At 41.7% G+C, this 20,782-nt stretch overlaps 1 protein-coding gene across 4 annotated transcripts in view; it reads right to left on the reverse strand.

Annotated features, from left to right (window-relative positions):
* The window catches only part of ATP7B (ATPase copper transporting beta), a 39,973-nt gene extending 24,959 nt beyond the window's left edge, over window positions 1-15,014 (reverse strand). For 2 of the 4 annotated variants that reach the window (XM_071551949.1, XM_071551973.1), the window contains exons 1-2: window positions 8,486-8,822; window positions 233-1,460 (exon numbers count right to left, since the gene is read on the reverse strand). In XM_071551949.1, coding sequence (XP_071408050.1) covers window positions 233-1,460; window positions 8,486-8,734 — 1,477 coding nt within the window. In that variant the 5' untranslated portion in view covers window positions 8,735-8,822. Of the gene's footprint in view, window positions 1-232; window positions 1,461-8,069; window positions 8,093-8,485; window positions 8,823-15,001 lie in introns of those variants that run through there. The other 2 variants (XM_071551966.1, XM_071551957.1) reach the window with 2 other exon arrangements.
* Between the last annotated feature and the right edge of the window lie 5,768 nt (window positions 15,015-20,782).

Consider the following 20,782-nt stretch of genomic DNA (forward strand, 5'->3'; position numbering starts at 1 on the left):
CTTTATAATGTAACTCAACTCTTACACCCTCTAGTGCAGTTATTAAGGGCTGAAAAAAGGGGCTTTACATCTGAAACCTGTCTTCCTTGTTAAGTAAGGTCAGACCATGCCAGTCATTCAGAAAAGACAATGCCAATGTGATGCTTTAAGAGTTTCTGTCCAGAAGGGAGTCTCAATGCGGGTGTGACACAGCCCAGCTTGGCATGCTACCCACAGAAGAAAAAGCAGTTACCTGTTAGCACAGAAGCATCAAATCCCATGTCTTCTATGGCAGCCCTTATCTCTTCACTGTTAGTCACAGCTGGATCATAATGTATTGTCCCAGTACTGTCAGCTAGAGAAACTGCTACATGTTGCACTCCTTGTCTCTGTGATATGGTCCCTTCTATGGACTGTGCACAAGAATTGCAGGTCATGCCATCAATCTTAATGACAGCCATGCATGTCAGGTCTTGCAGTGGCAGTTTGATGAGATCACCCATGAACGCAGGTGATGGAGATGCTCCTTTATTTGCTTCTGAACCATTAAGGAGGCATACTTTAAAGTTTCCAGGTGGAAGAGATTCAATAGCTTGCTGTAAAGCTGACAGGGTAATTAAATTTGGGCTATACTGTACCACAGCACATTTATGCTCCAAAGACACTTTAATACTTTTTATGCCAGGAAGATCTGATATATTTCCTTCAATGTTTCTGACACAGGACTTGCAGTGCATGCCTTCTATCCAGACAGTCACCATAGCTGTGCTACTCATCTCAGCAACCAGTGGATCCAGCTCATCACTTTTAAGAATTGCTGGTGTCTCCCTGGGGTTTGCACTCTGCAAGCGCTGGAGATCAAGAACACCCAGCTTCAAAGGGACTGATTTACTTTTAATGGTGCAGTCATAACCCAGGTTACTGATGTGTCCCTTGAGGTCATCAGGCTGAATGATGTAAGGATAGTAAGCAATAATTGCTTCCTGGTTACCAAGTGACACCTTGATTTTTGCTACACCGTGCAGTTTCCTAATCTTTCCTTCAATGTTGGTGACACAGGATTGGCATGTCATACCTTCTACCCGAAGCTTAACTACTGCTTCTTTCAAGCTCGATAAATTCATGGTCGCTGTTGCCAACTTCTCTTCTGCTATGTTGGCATCGAAGCCCATATCCTGAATTTCCAGGCAAATCTGTTCAGGACTGATTTCCGACTGCAGATACCTGATAACAGCATTGTTCTGTTCACGGGAGACTTTAATATTCACAATGCCCTTCACCTTGGAAATTCGGCCTTCTATTGACTGCACACACGATTGGCAAGTCATTCCCACAATGCTGACTGCCACAGTATGTTCTTGGGAAGATGAAGAGGGCAAGGTTTCAAAGCTCTCCTCGTAGCCCATGTTGTCAAAAGCAAAATTATGTTTCATTGTAGGTTCCAGCTCACAACCAGGAGGAGAATCAATGTTGGATAAAGCCTAAGGAGAAAGAGGAAGAGTAAAAATAAAAGCATGTGTCTTCAGCCCTCTAAAAGCCACAATAGTCTGCATATGCTCTGAAGCACATGCTAGAAGCGCTTTCAACTCAGGTGCTGAAAAGCTTCACATTGTTAACTCACAATGATCACTCAGGCCTCTGACACGTCTCTTGAGCAGCAATTTAAAAAATATTCACTAGGGATGTAAAAGCAGAATTGACTCAACAGTCTTACTCCAATCAAATAATGTACAACCTGAGCTCCCTGAAGCCACAGGGTGCTTCCATCACACAACCTGAGTGAGCCCTGCTCTTCAGAGCACACTGGCACTGGCACAATGGGCCACAGTAGAGAGTGTGGTGACTGCCTCTCCATCAATCTCCTAAACTGCCTCAGGTTGGCCAATCTGTTACTGCTCATCAGGAGTTCAAACCAAACCAAAAAGCCAAAGAAAACATAATCATGAATTTCCCACAAGTCTGAAACAAGCTGGTAAAGGGAGGACCAACTGCATGATATTTGCAGATGTATACGTGTACACACAAAGGCCTGGGGTGTCTGCATAAGGACCTTTTAAGTTAAAATCTCTATCTGACAAAGATCTTAAAAGACACACAACTATATGCAGATATTTCCACTATGGTTTAATTTCATTTACCTACTTGTGAGGCATCTAAGAAAGACAATAAATTGAGCTACAATAACTCACTGGTTTGATCCAACACTGATTTTCAGGATGGCCAGTACTGATACAATCATAGAATCAATTGGGTTGGAAAAGACCTCCAAGATCATCGAGTCCAACCCTTGGTCCAACTCTAGTCCATTTACTAGATCATGGCACTCAGTGCCACGTCCAATCTGTGTTTAAAAATCTCTAGGGATGGTGAATCCACCACCTCTCTGGGCAGGCCATTCCAATGCCTGATTACTCTCTCTGTAAAGAATTTTTTTCTGATATCCAAATTAAATTTCCCCTGACAGAGCTTAAGCCCGTGCTGAAGAGAAGTCATGTCATGGGCTCTGCAGTACTGGAATGCAACAGTTAAATGCACTCAATTCAATCGAGTTGTTAGGGTTAGGGAACTCAACAGCTGAATGCACTAAATTCAGTTGAAAATGAAATATTAAAACAATAAAAAATTACAGCAATGCTTCTCACAGAACAGGTATTTAGAGCATAGACTCTGTCTTCAGTTGCTGACACCATATGATGAGGAAGATTAAGAAGGGAAAGGACAAGTCACAGATTGTCAGATTTTAAGGCAGGAACATAAAAATTCATGTCCATGACTTAAGGCAGCTTTAGTAACTAAAGATCTAGATGAAAGCTACTATGATAAATCTATTCTCTTGCCTGCAAAGCCAAGGGCTCTCCAGCATTCAATAAAACACCTGCTGCTGAGCATTACTGCAGAGAGGGATCAAGCTCAGTACCCATGACCCACAAGAAAACTCCCTTCTCAATACCACAGCACGGATGAGAAGCATTTAGGCTGCTTATTAACACTAGAATGTATCCAGTTCATTTGATGCAGTATTCAACATTCATTAACTTGATTTTGTTTCATGCTCAGACAGCTTGGGAATATTGACGTCTGGGGTCACAACAAAAACAGCAAAAATTTAACATGAGAAATTGTCTTTCAGCCTCTTCTATACTGTATTTGTTGTAACAGGAGGAGGAATGAGCAACTTCATCTCTTCAGCATTACAGTGCAGCCTCTCACCATCCCAAGAGCAAGCTGGGCAAGATGACTCACAGAAATATCCCAACATCCCCTTTTGCCTCCTCCTCCCACAGGCCTGGCAGCACCCAGGACACATACCCCTCTCCTTGCACTTCCGTTCCCAGAAGTTATTAAAATCCCCAACATACATGGAAATGTGCAACCAGCCCCTCCTTTGAAAACAAAACATTAACCGTTATTTGGACTTCCCTGCAAATATGGTTTCTTGTATTAAGCACACACAAAGACACTCACATTCTTATTCCTATCTGTGACTTCCTAAAATTTGAATAATAACCTGACCTTGCATATGGAAAAGAAGCCCATCTGAAAACAGTCTCTCACCTACCACATTTCAAATGCTACCTAAACTCAAACTTCCATTTATTGTAAATTCTGCCTCAAGAAATGTTATTTGAATATTGCACTGCAATGGTTGAGTGGGGTTCTCCAGGTCCCAGGGCTTAGCCGGTTACCTAGAGGGGTGTGCTCCCCCCTGCCCGTGACCACATGGCCCCCAGGGAGCCTGCAAGGACCACACACGGACCACAGGACAGGGAAGAGAGACAGAGTTTATTGCTCTAGGGTCAGGGTTTATATGGACCTTGGAGGGATCCGAAATCCACCAACGGTAAGAGAAGAGGGCGTGGCTGTGTGCCAATAGGAATAAGGGATTTACAACCAATCAAAAGGGGTTAGATAGCATCCAATCAGAACGCTTTTTATAACTTCCTTCCAGACCCCTAAGTACACTCCTCAGGGGTGAAGTAACAGTTCTCTCAAGGGATTTTGGGAAGGAGAAGCAGTGACTTTGCAAAAAAGAGAAACCATTTTGTATATTTAAACAATATTAAAAACCTCAGTTGTTATGGCATTAGAGTCAGCTTCTTCATTTTCTTCACAAGTCCACTTCTGACAGGACTTTTTCCATTCCAGATATTGTAAGTCAATAGCTACATTGCACCTCATCTCCTCTTCCTCTCCCCAGTCCCTCAAGGACACTTTGCTTGCTGTGGCCTGCTCTTCTTATCACAAACATCCAGTGAAGCATAAATCCACATGAGACTTACAGAAGCTCATCCTGTGCATTTATTTTGGCTCATATGACAAAGGCATTTGCCTTCTGCATCCTTTGGCAAAACAGAGCATGAGAAATGGGCAAGAGGAACACTCTTTGCTCTGCTGCTTCCCTTCGCTGTGTTTCTGGCAGACATTTGCAGACGAAACCCAGGAGCCATCAGAGGACTGACTTACTTCACTGTGTTCCCTCCACCTCCATGCTAACCAACTGTCTCAGCTTTCCTACATACGCAGTGACATAAAAGCATTTCAAATTAAATATATAAAAAGATTAAAGGGTATTTCTCATCCTCCAGTCTTTTGAAAAACACAAAAGCTAGGACTAATTCTACTATTTCAATGCATTGTAAGCCACAGAAGCATCAAAACTTGGCCACTGTTTTGCATTTTGCATAAAAAGCTTTACCAACATTCAGAAAAATTGGCAGAAATATTTTTTTGCTACTTGAAAAAACGAGATGTTTATGGTCTGCAGGAGAAAAATCCTTGCACACAAAATCTTAAATGATAAGGAAAAAAAAGAGAGGAGATGTGAAGATAAGAAAAACAAAAAGAAAAAGAAACAAAAAACCTGAAGGGCCGCAAATACATCAGTGTGTTTATGTGCAAGAAGGTTGTTCCTAGCTCAAAGGAAAACACCAGACTGATGTGAGGACACAAAGACAAGGCATACAGAAATATGCCTGTAGTTTTTCTCAGACACATTCTGGGTCTCAAAAGAGGGTTTCCTGATACTCATTAACACCCACACATAAAATGGCATCTGTGAGGCTGTGCACTGATTCAGATACCATCTGCAAGAAGATCAGAGAAGCAATCACCACCAAAAATGTCAAAAAGATGGCTGGGATTCCCAGGCTTGCCCCTTCTGCTTGTTTCTGCCCAGAGAGAAATACTAACATAATAATGGAAATGCTTCTGACTCCATATCCTGAGAGGAATGTGTGAAAGAACTAGCCACAGTTACTGTTTTGTCTCACACCAAAGGAGGTCTGCTTACTTTTAAGGAGAGGTGTACACCAAGTCTGTTTGCTCTACCAGTTCATACATAATCTTATATAGCTGTGCAAAGAGTATGTAAACAATGAAACATGAAATGATGACAATTCTTTCTCTCTCTTGTTCTGCATGTAAAAGTTGCAACTGAAAATGCACAGCAGAGTGAGGTTCTAGTCTGAAAGTTAAGAATCCCAATACAAAGTATTATGAAGCTCATAGGAATAATAGAGAAAAAAATAGAAAAAAATTGAGAAACCCATTTACACAGAAGCAACAGTAGATGGAGATTGCTTTAAAGGAAGTGCCACAGCTGGTTGGAAAACAACTTGCATCTACAGGAGACAGCTCTGAACCAGACCCCAGACGAGTAGCAACTGAAACTGCCGATGTGCAGGAGTATGGCATCTAAAGCTCAGTATGAGGATTTCAACACAAAGAACAATCCTTGATGTCCCAAAGAGGAGGTGTAGCACTCATGCCTGTCCTGGAGGAAAGCAGGGCTTGGGCACAGCTGGAATGCTCCCCATTCCAACTGCCTTCAGCCAGCAAGAAGGAGAACATTCAAAGGGAATGTGCCCTTGGGCTGGACTAACTTTTTGTGAAAGCATGGAGGTGGGGCAAGGGAGATGCTGCTGGATTCGAAGCACAAGTCTTGAGCCCTGGCTTGGCATACAGATCTTGGTGACAGAGCATCCAGAGCTCATGAGAGGTCTAATGGGAAAGGCAGTCATCACCCCATGGTCTGTGAGGCTGGTGGGGCAAAACCACCCCATTGAGTGCTGCCTGCAGAGGCATCAGGGCGCATCAGGCTACCCCACTGACCCCCAAAAATGGGCTATTCTGTTGGATATTCCTCTTCAAATGTGCAAAGGCTAAGAGTTTAACTCAGCAGTGAAAGAATACATAATAAATGTGAGAAAAACAACTGAACTAACTAAAAAACACCAAGGATGAGGAAACCACAATACTGCGTGAGACTCTGATACACACACATGGTGACCAGTGTCTTGAGGATGGATGCAGCTCCATAGCTGTGAACTCAACAATGTTTGTTCCCTCTTTGGCTTCACAACCCAGCAACCAGCCACCCTTGGCTGGTTCCCTCTGCTGCTTCTGCTGCTGTGTTCCATGGCCACCTTCTGGGGTGGCTTGTTACCCTCTACCCATTTCCCCTTCTCAAGAAGTGAAGCGCCTCCAAAATCCCAGTTTAACACACCTGGCCTTTATAGCCCAAGGCTGAGGTTGTGGCAGGTGCAAGACACAACTCCTTGAGCATCACCCACGTCAAGATCTGCCACAACACTTCTCCTCTCTGCTCATCCAGCAAGGCTCTCCCCTCTCTGGCTGGCACTGCTTTCCTGCCCTCCTGCACCTGGCCCGTGGGATTGCCAGCTTTCATATCCTGAAATTTGAGCACCAGACTCCTCACCATGGTGCCAGGCAATCAGCTGGTGAGGAGATGGGGCCAGCAATCTCAAGCACCACCCCCCTGCCTCTCCACACCTGCTCATCCACAAATACTAGAGCTCACTGAACCTCTCACCCACTATCTCCAGAGGTTTTGGGCTGCTCTTCTCCCTGTACCTCTGTGGGCTGAAACCAGTATTGGCCTCTTACCTCTGAGCACACAACTGCCAGAGTTATCTTATCTGTGCTTTACCTTTCCTGCTTCCTTCTTTCACAACACTCTGATTCATGGCTTTGGATTCCAGCAGGCAGCAACACACAACTGAAAAGCCACATACTATTAATTAAATGCTTCAGATGTTTCCCAGTTTATTATAGGCAGGCAGTGAACAACAAAATGAGGACAAAGCAGCCACAAGAACATCAAAGGTCATGAGTCTTCAACTTCGTGCCTACAACAACAGCACTCCTGAAAGGGCAGAAATTCAAACAGTTCCTGAGTCTTAAAAGAGGGAAGGAACCTGTTCTAAACCTGGATATCAAGATCCAATGAAAATATTACTACAGAGCAGCCTTTATGGGGCTTTTGTTTCCAAAATACCAAGTTAATTACCCCAAGGGACTGCTATTCCCCATTTAGGATCAGGTTTCTCTAACAGTATAGATGATGGGGAAAGATTTAGGCACTTGCAGTCAGTCTTACTGAAATCACACCTACTGTAGTTAACAAACCTTAGAGACCTTAATAGGTACTTTTAAATTAAAGGGAGCTGCATAAACCACATGTGGTTTATGGGAAAGGGGAAAGCCTTGCTGTAAATGCAATGTAATTTAGAACTAATGCAAAGCAAAAATATCTGTGATATTCTTCACAGCTTCAGTACAAGCAACATATATTTCCAAGTGAACTGAATGCAGAGAAGAGATCCTTTGGTAGAAAAAAAGGTCTTTTATGTCATGATTGTTTTCTAGCAAACATTTATAATACACGAAGTAACTCAAGGCAGGAAAAGCCTTCAAGTATATTCAGTCTGTCCTGGCTGTTATTTCATTCCAGTCTGACACTAATTATTTAAGCCATTCTTTAAGCACATAAAGTTTCAAGGAATACAATTTTTTTCTGAGGGATTCCTTTCCTTAAATATCCCCAGTATTCACTGATCCAAACTACATTACTGCAACTTGCAAACATTTTAAACAGCAAAAACACTTTTTAAAATAATAAACCTCATCATGTTTTTATTGGTACTGATCTTTCTACTCTTTTCAACAGCAGTTAACCTACAAAAATACCATAATTATATGCAGCATTGAATTAAAAAAAATTTGCCTCAGATATCTTTATAAAAAACTGTCCCTAGCACCCACTTAGGAGATATAATTAAACTACTTACCTACAAGGACCTTTTAATATTTCTGCAATTTCTGTTACTCCAGAGAATAAACTGGCATGAGCTTCTGTCAAACTACTCAAGCAATTGCTGTTCAAAAGGAGAAATACTATGTTCCTTCCTTAAGAATCACCACTCGGTATTATTAGAGGTGGAGCTGAAACAATGCTCATTAGTTTCTACCGCATAACTCATCATTAGCGTCTGCTTTCACAGATTACTTTCAGAGGATCTCCAGAGGACTTTGCATTTGTGTACTGCTTGTAATGGGACCAGCATCTATGCTGGGGATTGAGACAGTTCAGGTAAAGAATGTTTAACCTCCTTTAATATACAACCCATGTCCAACATGTTTTACATTCTCCAGTTCAGAAACACTACTTCCCTCCCAACATGAGCACACACACCAGCTCACTGACCTGTCTTTCAACTGTATTGACTTCTGTCATTCCCATGGAGTTACTCTGCAAACATTTCTCTTCTTTCTGTGAGTTACTGCTTGCTTTTGCTGGAGATCCCGTCTTGGACTTTTCACCAATAATCAGTAGTTCAGGCACATCATGAGCTGCCTGCTGCTTGCGAATAGACACCAGGGTTATGTTTCTGTCATTTAAAGTAGCTAAGTAGGACAGATCCCTTTTCATTTTACTGTTGTGTTTTCTCTCCATTATCTTTCTGGATTTTAAATACTGCAACGTCAAACAAAAACTTTACGAGAGTGGTTATGCAGTGTCTTATCGGCCACGCTTCTTTCAGCTCCGTTTACAACAGCTTGAAGAGTTCTGCCCATCTAATCAACATGCTCATTAGGTATTCATCACGAAATCCCAGATGTAACCTGTGATCCTTGTGTACACTGCTTGCTGCACTCAGCTACCTGCAGTCCCTGCCAGTTTAAATGTCCCACCAATTGGCATCCCTCGTGCTTTCGGAACTGCATTCGGCACTGCTAATCTCTGCACACGGCATTGCAGCAGGCTCAGCCAAGGCTGCTTGCACAAGCTAGTCAAACATGACCTGTATGCAGCAAGTGAGAGCACAATGAGCCCGGCCAGTCATTAGTTCCCTGTGGCCATAAGCACAATCACAGCTCCTACAGAGGGCAACGCTACTCCATTTTCTTCCATGAAATTACCAGGGACTTCTTGGATAAAACGTGGTCCCTTCTGACACTGAAAATGTGCCCATGATTACATAATTAGATAAGGCTCCAAGACCAAAGGTCTTTCACTCATTCAGGGCATGAGAACATTCATTCTTTGTTTCAAGAGGAAAACAAAAGAGTGAGTACAATATTTCTACTTTCTAAAATGTGCTTCTTCACCATTAGCAAGCTTTGCTAAAAACCAATGAACCAAATAAAATTAAAAGACCAATTAGCACCAGAAAGTAAAAGGGGGGAAAAAATTGCCCTCTGGCAAACTCAGTTCCCTTAAAATCCTCTGGGCAACAACAGGAACATCTAATTTAGAAGGTCCTACACATGACAGGTAACACCACTAGAATTGCCTTAGGCCAAGCCTGAATGTATTTCTCTGGGATTGTCCGCAGAAAATTCACAGCAATGTGCTAACACAGTAAGTGGGATCTCCAGTTCCCTAAGCCCACAGTAGTGCAATTCACTCCTGAAAATGCCCCTAAAGATGACACACCTAAAGAATGGCCATGCAGGGAATTTATAAAATACAATTGATATATTAGCAAGTTACACCCTCCTAGGCTATGCAGTGACATCAGTGCACACACAAGCCTTAAAATAATTCGTTTAAATTTAATCAGATTCTCTTTGATTTGCTGGGAAAAGTGACAGATTTACTCCTATGCAGAGGTTAGCACACAGGGTCAGCATGTCTCTGTCATGTCGGGAAAACTTGAGGGATAGATGACAAACACTCTACCCATCTGGCAGGGCAAATTCAGATTCTTTTTATTTCCAAAAGCAGAAGAGGTACATCCCTCACACTCCTGCCACATTGACAGTGGTCCAGAAAGCCACCATGCAGGACATTAGCATCCTGGCTTGTTTTCCTGTCCTAACTTCCCCACAAAGATGGATCCTCAGCTCTGCTCACATCATCCAGTTCTCAACTCCACTTCAGAGTTAAGTACCATCTTTGGAAAAAGGTCTTCTGCCAATGACGCGAAACCCAAAATAATGCTGTAGCACTATTTTGTATCATTGTCTTAATATATGAGTTCAGTGACAATATTGACCTATTAAAAAGGGTTATTTTGAAAACATTTTGACAAGAGGCCCCTCTCTAGAGAGCGTCACTACAAAGAGTAAAGTATCTCTGTTCTGTGTTTATCAGTGAAAACAATTCAAGCCACATCTGACTTCTGCTAGAACAGTTCTGAAAAAGAAAATTGTGTTAAAGGTGAAATATTTTCAGGAATTACTGATTTTAATTCATTTTCAAACAAGCCATTGAGAACCATACAATTTGACTTACATGAAAAAATTCAGTACAACATATTTAAATACTAAATACATGTATTTAAAGGTCCCGTGGTGTAATGGTGAGCACTCCGGACTCTGATCACAAGGTCGTGAGTTCGAGTCTCAGTGGAGACCGCACCAAGCAGTTAAATGCCTCCCTGCCACCCGATCCCATCAGACTTCGGATGCTCAGCAGGGTCAGCCCCGGCTGGTACTGGGTGCTGTAGACAGTCCTGAGGACTTCACTGTCACCGTCCAAGCTCGCTCGGCCATGGCAGATGGACCTTGGGACTTGAACAGTGGGGCCAGTTCTGCGCACGCTGTGCCTCACCTAAAAAATCCACTGCGCTGGCTCGAAGGGCACACCACCACGTGGGGAAAGCCCTTCCCAAATCTTCGTTCGCGAAGTTTGGCCATACAATTTTGGGCAGTTAAATGCCTCCCTGACATCCAATCCCGTCAGATCTTGGAAGCTAAGCAGGGTCAGTCCCGGATTAGTACTTGGATGGGAGACCTCTTGGGAAATGCCGGGTGCTGTAGGTTCTAATCCTGAGGACTTCACTGGCACCGTCCAAGCTCGCTCAGCCGTGGCAGATGAACCTCAGGACTTAAAACGGTGGGGCCAGTTCTGCGCACGCTGAGCCTCACCTAAAATCCACTGCGCAGGCTGGAAGGGCACACCCACATGGGGACAGCCCTTCCCAAATCTTCGTTCGCGAAGTTTGGCCATACATACATACAAAGTGTCTTTCAACAAAACAATTGTCTCATCCCCAATCAAAGATATTCGGAAATTGAGCTCAGTGTTCTAATTCTAAATAATAGAAATTTCAAATTCCAGATTTTCTTACTGAACAGAAATTCCAGCTTCTGGCCATTGCTAAAATATATATTGATCCACTCACCTCTGGGAGTATCTTTACTATTAAATACATGTTAAATCCTACCTAGTATGTTTCTGCAAGTAACTATTTTTCATTAAAATATCCTGTGATGAAACAGAGAGTAAAAACAACTTGTTTTTTTAATTTTTCATTTCAGGTTCACCAGCAAAGTTCAACTTAGGCTGACAGAATAATGAGATGTTAGTATCTTCTTTCTGATTCCACTCATTCACCCTTCCCCCCTACGACTTCTGAGCAACTCTGAGGTAAAAATATGCTTGTTTCTAAAAGCAGTGAGACAGGTTCTTACTTAGTGCCCCACAGTCCTTTACTTTCAGCAGAGTCCTGGATACTGATTTGGAGGTAGAGAAGAAATACATGACGTTGTGCTTTCAGTTTAGAAATATTTATCCACATTTAGAAGTATTCTTTGGCTGGGAGAAAAAAAAAGGTTTTCTGTAGTTCTTCAAATGAAAGGGACATAAGATACGTTTTAAGCAGATGATTTAAAATACCTAGTCTAGCTGTGGGGTCAATCAGAGCTTATATGGCATTGGCAAAAAAAACCTGTGCAGCTGACTGAGTCATGAGCAGCACTTTGAGAAAAGGTACCATTCACAGAGCAGAAACCACTGAGCATCTTGTGAAACTAAACAATTTTTATTTACCTTAATACATGAAACTGAAAGTTCAGAGGTCCTGCCCCATCTCAACCACTTCACAATTCTCTTATGGTTCAGGAGGCAGTTCACAAAAAGATCCAGTGTCGGCTCCTCAAGACTGGCAATGTGTGCCAGGGAAGTGAGGCAGATGCTTGGGGTTGACCTCTGTGATCATCTGCTGCTGTTGCAGCCCAACAGACTGCTACTGGTCCCCAAGTTATTTTCTCCACTCTTAATTAATTGCACCTTTAGAATTTAGGCTAATTGTGTCAGCTGCAAATTGAGGGTTTTAGTTAAGGCTGAAAAAGGAAAGGCAGTGTTGCCCATCTCATCTGACAGGAGTACCATCCCCTAGTTTAAGGCTACATTTTGCCCAGCTTAGGAGTTTCACTGGCAAGAATCACTCAGACTTGGTAGCATGAGATTCAGATGGCAAACAGAAAACATGCCTGCTGCCTTCACAGCTCTTTGCTAGTGTTGGGCAAAGATACTTGATTTTCACATCTGAAAACACAAAACATTCCAATAAAAAATTGAAACCCTTTGACTTAAAACCGTCAAGAGCTGGTAAAACATGAGTTTTCCCCTTCATACTACATGCTATGATCAAACTATATCATAAACACACAAGAACTATATGTTTTCAGACACATGACGTTTCCTGGGTTCATCAAGCATTCATCTTTGGCTATATAGGATATTCTGGCCTGAGTCCAATCCTTCTGATTCCTTGCCCAAAGAAAGCAAAATAGTGCTAACAATGACTTGAAAGTTGAGATGCTTTTGTTCAAGGAAAAAAAGGGGAGCTGGAGGCAAGAGGATCATATTGCTTTAGTCTGTGGGGGAAAAAAAATTGAAAAACAAAGTTCAGCAAGAAGGAGAGCATGTGTTGGCTATAGTTCACCAGGAAAATACTGTCTGCACACCTTAGTAGCAGAAATACTGAAAGATGTTGGTGTACCATGCTAAGAGAGGCACGGATCAATGGATGGAGCAGTGCGGAGGTGTTGATGTCATGCTCTGTTTAAAGTGATGCAGCTAAAAGGAACTAAGCCACAGGAATGACCCAAATGATGATGAAAAGCTGAACTTTGCTTTGTTAACTCAAAAATACATATTACTTTTTATGCCTCTGCATATCCTAATGAACTAAAACCTACACATGCTTTACATACAAGACTAAAGTCACTCCAACTACTAAACATGACATGATGTCAACTTTAACTTTTCTTTTTTCCTCTCCCTTAAAGAAAACAATATAAATATAGCTTAAGTGGGGAAGGAGGCTACAGGAGACTCCACCTTTGTATTCTGTTTGATGGGATATACCTATCTCCTTCCCCACAGTGTTGCCTATGGGGTAAGATTTGAACATTCAGCTACACCTAGTGCTTCTTTGGGAAATTTAAAAAGCAAGATTGTGCTTATGATCATACTTTTAGCACTATTGAGTCATCTAGCAATTAAATATATTTGTCATCAGTTATCATTCATACTCCTTGTATTCCTGCATGCTTCTGCAGGCAACGTATTTATCACCAGCAATCCAATGATAATCTGCATTTCTGTTGCTCAATAAACAACACTATCTTGCACTGGCCATGAGAGTTACTGAACGCAGGCTGACTTCTAATCCAGCTATGAGAGTGCACTGCATGACCAGACTTACAGTGCATTGCACTGTTTGTGCATCCACAAGTGTGGTAGTTCTTACTGAGCACGACCAGACTTAGAGTGCTGCACTGGCTCTGCATTTCTGTTGCTTAGACCTGAATTGGCTATCACTCAGAAACTAAGTCCAGCCATTCCAAGCCCCTCTGATAACTGAGATCCAGCCAGAACACAAGGGGGACTATTTTCTGCCAAATCTCCTTTTCTCAATGCAACAGAAAAGTCAGCCCTAATGTTACAATTTGACAGACAGATGAGAGGAATAGGTTCAGATATGTGCACTTCATGTCAATGCAAAGAGGGATGTATTATCTCGAAATCCAGTCTGCCTTTACATGTTAATAATTTTTCTACTCTCCTCCTCAGACATCATTTTAAACTACCAAAATACAATCCATCCTAAAGCATGCAAACAATGATATGAGGCTAAACCACGAGTAATTTCACATTTGACAGTACTTAGCGTTATTCTTAATTTGTCTTCAGAATGTAGTCAGATTAAATGTTTTAATATTTTCCCTCCAAATTATCAGCGTTAGATTGTATTTGGTTTTTACATATATAATGCAACTACAGGAAATGGAGCATTAAGTTAAAAAAAAAAGTAGGGAGGGGTGAAGCAAAGTACTGCAAAGCTCATAGTAACATCACAAACAACAGTGCTGGTAACTCACAGTTATTAGCAAGTTGTTAAGAACATTGCTTGAGAGTGAGCCCGTGAAACACACAGCCCTTGTGTGAAACAACTATGTCTCCTGTCAGTGCCCTCTTTAAGCCAAAAGAGAAGCAGTTACTAAAGGTATCCATTTTTTTCTTCAAATAAATCCCTGTGCTTGCTCAGCAGTCATTTTGCAGTCCTACTAAGCAACACAAGCCTCACATTTCCCCCAGGAATCAATCGGTTGCAGCTGAAAGTTCAGTGGAAGCTTGGTCACGTTCATGGTACCTGTGTCCTTGACTTCTCCAAACTAACTGACATACTTTTACTGAACATAAAATAAAGGCCATACCTTTTTAGCATTGGAGAGGCAACAAAACTCTCTTTAAATACGTTTACATTTGCTCTTAGTTTTGAGCCATGAAATCAGAAAGAACCCTTTGGCCACAGTTCTAAGAAAACTGGCAGCAACCAGATACACAAGTGTTTCTATAGAATGAATGGGATATGTATTTCTTGTAACAGATGAAGAAGCATGATCATAAGTATTATTATTTATTACATTGTAAAAAAAAAGGAAAACATACATAAATCTGAAATACATGGAATCAAATTCCTACCTGCCACGAATAAAATTGTTTAAGAGTTGATGACCTCATTTCAAACCAGCTCAGACTTTGACTTCAGTCTTTCAGGAAGCAGACTCAATCTTCTCTAAATATTTAAAAAAGGTTTGTTTGCTGGAAACCAGTAAAACTCAATAAAGCACTTCTTTTGTAACAGGGCTCCAAACAATGCACTGATTTTTTTCATTCCACAGCTTTTTGTATGATTGCAAATTATGTGGACTTGGTACTTTGTCTGCTCTTGGTAGTGTTGGTTTCATTATGGTAATTTCTGTTATCTGTATGTTTATACTGCAGAAATTTGTTTTAAAGGGCCTGGAAACTACTAGACTGATCATATTACCACAGAAAAAGGCACACCTTGTGGGTCAAGGTTTAAGTGCAAAGAGCAATTGCAACCTGCATGAATTAATTCAAGTCAAGTTTTCCACTGATGTTCATTCATCAAGCAGGTTAAGAAAGCTGGCAGAACTTGTCAAGCAGTACCACAGTGAAACCAGTATTTTTACTTCTGTGTTTCCAACTTGATTTTCTAATGTGTTTCATGATTTGCTCTTGCTCAGAGCTGGTTTTTACTTGTGAAGTTTGAGCAAAAGCTTTTTAGAATTCCATGAAGAGAAAAAGGACCCACATTTTACAGATTTTAACTGCAATATTTCAAATATAACTTGAGAATTAGTACAAAAGTGACTATTTTAAATGGCTAATTTGAGAAGACAGAAAAACCTATTACTTGTGAACCAATATTTGCTGTCGATATTTAGAAATAAAAAATAATTAAAGATTTCATTCAAGTTTTCTTTTGTAAATCTCTCAGTATTTTTGTGGCATTTAAAAACCATCTCTTACACTTGTTTGGAAAAAAAAATGATAAGTCTCTGAACTGTGATTTAAATATATGAGAGGACTGATTTTTCTGCTTATTATTTTTTCCCCAAAGTAAGCAGCCATTCACCCTGTAGCAGGTAAACTGATAGCAGACCCCAAGATGCCTTGACAGATCTGCAATTAAATTTTCCCCTGTATGGATCAGGAATGTAAGCCTATGTCTTAAGTGACCTCCATATATAACAGACATCATCTAAACTGCCCCCAGCTGTAAGGTCCACACAATTAGGTTTACTATTAGTTCCTTGACAGTACTTGTTTCAAAATACTCTCATGCCTGTATTTCTGGCTCTGTGGTCAGTGTTTAATCCCAAGTCAAACTGCTCAGCCTCTGAAATCCAAGAAAAAAAAAAAAGACAAAACAGCATCTTGTGCTGACATTACAAATGCCATGTCTAAAATACAAACATATTGCCAGTGTTAGGACAAGTTAGATATTAAAGGCAATTTATCTTAACAGCTATTTCTATCTCATCCTGGCAGGAACCACCTACATACACAAAAAGAGAAGTTTTCAGGAATTCCCAAATCTCTAAGTAAGCTTGAAAGCAGCACTCCTCACCACAGCACCCGGGCTCCCTCAATACAAGGTCTTGAGCAAAGTCCTATCTGCTTTCTTGGTGATACAGGCAAAACTCTTTCTTGGAAGAAGGGTTTCCACTTTCTATATTATCTGTCTGGTTCTTTTACGTCTTTTTTCCCTCCTCTCCCTGTGGACTGGTTGCAGTTCCCAGGTAGAAAAAGGCATGAGGGTGTTAAGGCCCTCTCTGAGAGCTCACTTTTGCAGAGAGTGCAATTTCTCAGGTGACCCAGCGTCATGGGGATCAGGCACAGCCCAACCAAGTTGGCACAAGAGTCCTTCTCACCTGTCCTTCACCTCTTGCCCTTTTGGACTCTGCCACATGCTGCCAAGACAAGGCATGAGCTACTTCCATGAGTGAACAAACCTGAGCACTGCTCACGTGCCTCTGATCTGAGCATCACTGTAGTCATGGTGGGACTGAAGGGACAGGTGGGGCAGCAGCAGGGACCACCCTAAATACAGTGCTGGCCTTTAGTGCATTTATCTTCCCAATTTGGAGGTCGATGAAGATCTGTCAGCTCTTGGCCCACATACTGTGCCACAGCAGGCAAGAAGTGAGGAAGGAAACCTCTGATGAGAACACTACAGGTACATGGAGTAGAGGCTTTGCTGTTTCCAGCTGTCAGAGATCAAAATTGAATGTATCACAGAATCACAGAATATGCTGAATTGGAAGAGATCCACAAGGATCATTGAGTCCAACCCTTAGCCCTGCACAGGACCATTCCCAAGAGTCACACCATGTGCCTGAGAGTATCATCCAAACACTTACTGAATTCTGGCAGGCTTGGTGTCCTGACCACTTCCCTGGGGAGCCTGTTCCAGTGCCCAGCCACCATCTGAGGGAAGAACCTTTTTCCAATAACCAACCTAAACCTCCCCTGACACAACTTCAGCCCATTTCCACAGGTTCTGTCACTGGTCACCACAGAGAAGAGATCAGTGCCTGCCTCTTTGCTTCTACTCATAAGGGAGCTTTAGACTGCAATGAGGTTTCCCCTCAGTCTCCTCTTCTCCAGCCTGAACAGTCCAAGTGCCCTCAGTTGCTCCTCATTCGGCTTCCCCTCAAGACCCTTCACCATCTTCACTGCCCTCCTTTGGACACTAAGAGCTTAATGTCTTTCTTATATTGTGGCACTCAAAACTGCACACAATATTCAAGGTGAGGCTGCCCCAGTGCAGAACAGAGCAGGACAATCCCCTTCCTCGACTGGCTGGCGATGCTGTGCCTGATGTCCCCCAGGACACGGTTGGTCCTCCTGGCTGCCAGGGCACTGCTGACTCATATTCAACCTACCATTGACCAGGACCCCCAGGTCCCTTTCCATGGCACTGCTTTCCAGCATCTCATTCCTCAGCCTGTATGAACACCCAGGGTTGTACCATCCCAGATGCTGGCACTTCCCCTTGAACTTCATATGGTTGGTGATTGCTCAGCCCTCTAATTTGTTGTGGTTTCTCTGCAGGGCCTTATTGCCCTGGAGGCAGTCAACAGCTCTTCCCAGTTTTGCGTCATTTGCAAACTTGCTCAGTATCCCTTCCAGTCCTGTGTCCAAGTCATTGATGAAGATGTTGAAGAGCACAGGACCCAAGATGGAGCCCTGTGGAACACCACTAGTGACAGGTTGCTAACTTGTATTTCTACAAAAATTCTGTCAATTATTTGCTCTTTGGAGCTAAGAACTATACAACACTGCCCTGTCCAGGTCTAATATCTCACAAGAACTTACAGTCAACTCTCAGGCAAGAGCCAAAGGCAGGAAGGTGCCAGTTTCTATCAGTGGAAATAACATACTTCCAAGTGACCAGGAAAATATGCGACGTTTGCCTGCATAGAGTGATACTGATTCACTATAGAGGCTTAGAGAAACTAAGAAAAGAAATAAAAAATGAAGATGAATATATTTGCTGTTGTTGTGGTTTGTTTGTTTTTTCCTTCTGGAATATCTGATAATAATCCCTATTAAATAACACCAGAAGCCTACAACAATTCAGGTAAGAATTCGTATAGAAATATCAGAACTAAAGTGGCAGTCAGGGATGAAAGTATCAACACAGGAAACTGCTACTAATTTTAGGCAATCTCTTCGAAACAAACAGTTGTTTTGAAAACCGTCTAAGAGAAATGGCAATACAGAGTAAACCTCTTTCTGTTTTACAAGTACTTTTATCTGAAATATTTAACACCTGGATTGAAATACACAGTTAAAATCCTGGTTTCAAATGCAGATGAGTTTTCTCAGGTTGTTTCCTGTGACATGCATACTGGCTCATCATGACACAAACTCACTGTAAACACAGGGTTTGTTTATTGCCTGAGGACACAGACGAAACTGGAGACATCTGACTCCTAAAGAAACACTTCCTGGAACCCGGCAGTTGTGAGAAAAGCAAAACACAAAAAAGCCTTCTACCTGTGAAACTGAGTCTTTTTCGCTCTCAGCAATATTCTGATTTCCAGCATTCCCCTCAGTCTGTTCTCTAGGCAGAGAATAGTTCTTCCAAGGACATGTTTAGTCAAAATCATAGCTCAGTATGAAAGAAGGTGAACACCCTGAGAGTTGTTGAACAATCTTTTGAGATTTATTTACTGTCCTCAATTCCTGGAAAGCAGAGATGTTATGCCACAGAAGTTCAGGATCAGTTCATTTACTATTTCCACCTGGTACCCCTGCTTGTTGAAAGAAAAGATAGTGTGGCTGGGAACTACTTTTAGGCAGCCATGGCTCACTGCCCAAAAGAGAATCTTTGACTGAATCTGCCCCATGGGAAAACCATCAACCTTTCAAGCTTTCTTCATCCTCAGAATAAAGTCAGAGGAGGTGACGAGGCACAGTGTCTACATCTCTCACATCTGGACCAGCCAAACAGCCTCTTCCAACAATTTTAACTCCCTTCTGTCCTGCTCTGCAGGCAGTTTCTTGTTCCTTTCTCTTTCTTAAGCAGTGCCAAGGAGCCAGAGGTGAACATAGAATGCAAATCCTGCCTTGTTCTGGCTTCATGACAAAGAGTTTGGATTTTCATGCGAATAGCACTCTCCCTTGCTTCCTGAAACAGGCAGAGAGGCACACACAAACACATGAGCACAAAGGCACCTTGAACAAGTCAGTGCAGTGAGCAAGTTATGCAAGCCCTTTATAAAGTTTGATGGTGGAAGCACCTTGCTCAGTAAAAAAAAAAAATCACAGAAGTTTTGCAGCTTCCCGAGCAGTTTCAGGGTTGATTTAAACAGGTGTTAATGTATGACTGTGAAAGAAGTGGTCCTTCATGATCCCCTTCATGTCTTAATTAGATACAGATGGCCCCAGATATATTATCATCTGCATAAAGAAGAATGAAAAGTACGAAGGGTTTGGGTCTGCTACTATAGACACTCAAAAATGATCAACGGCTCCTCGAGAATCCCAAAATTCCATCTGCAAACAATGGGACTTAAGTGGAGTCTACATGTTAATTTGCAAGCTCAGTGATGTTATAAGTAGAAGTACATCATTGGCCATCTCATTTCTGCCTGTGTTCTAAGTTGCTTGAAAACATTTCCTCCAGCTACCCTAAAAACTGGCACACATTTAGAGTCCATGGGAGGTTAAAACACTCAATCTACAGGATTAAACTCTAACGGTGGAATAGATTTGTTTTCCTACATGGTCCTTGCCCAGCTGGGATAATTTTTGTTAACCAAAAGCTATAATATGAGTTCATCCTGCCTAAATTGCCTTGTGATGCAAATAAACTTGCTTTATAGGCATTTCTGAAAAAAATCTGCATAAATCCAAGCTACTTAATTCTTCATTGCTTCTGCCATAAAAAAGGGGAGCTTTTGCTCACAGATACATGGTGCAACACCTATGCCTAGAATATGTAATTCAAAATTAAGGACGGCAGTGAAAAAAATTTTTTACTAGAATAGCTTATATTTAGCAACTTGAATATTATATCTGTAAAAAAAAAACACCACATCATTTTCCCTAGATATATCAATGACACAAAGTATTTCCAGTGCTTGGGTTTTGCTTCATATATATTTAGTGTTATATATATTTAGAATTGTTGTAATTTTACTTCTGCCTCCTGTTACTATGCAATGAAGAATAAATGTACTGAAACATTTAGCAGCCTATCACAAGACACACACAAAAATGAAAAACTTACTCTGTATATGAATGACCTAAGATTCCTTCTGCCAAAAAGAGTTCCAGGCATTTTGTTAGCTAAGACAGCAGCCCTGAACAAGAGACTTGGTGCTACACAGTGAATGCTTCTGAAAGCAAGTAACCAACTGTACAAGAAAGTATAAAAGACCA

This window comes from Pithys albifrons, chromosome 1, assembly GCF_047495875.1.
Source record: "Pithys albifrons albifrons isolate INPA30051 chromosome 1, PitAlb_v1, whole genome shotgun sequence".
Taxonomy (NCBI): Eukaryota; Metazoa; Chordata; class Aves; order Passeriformes; family Thamnophilidae; genus Pithys; species Pithys albifrons.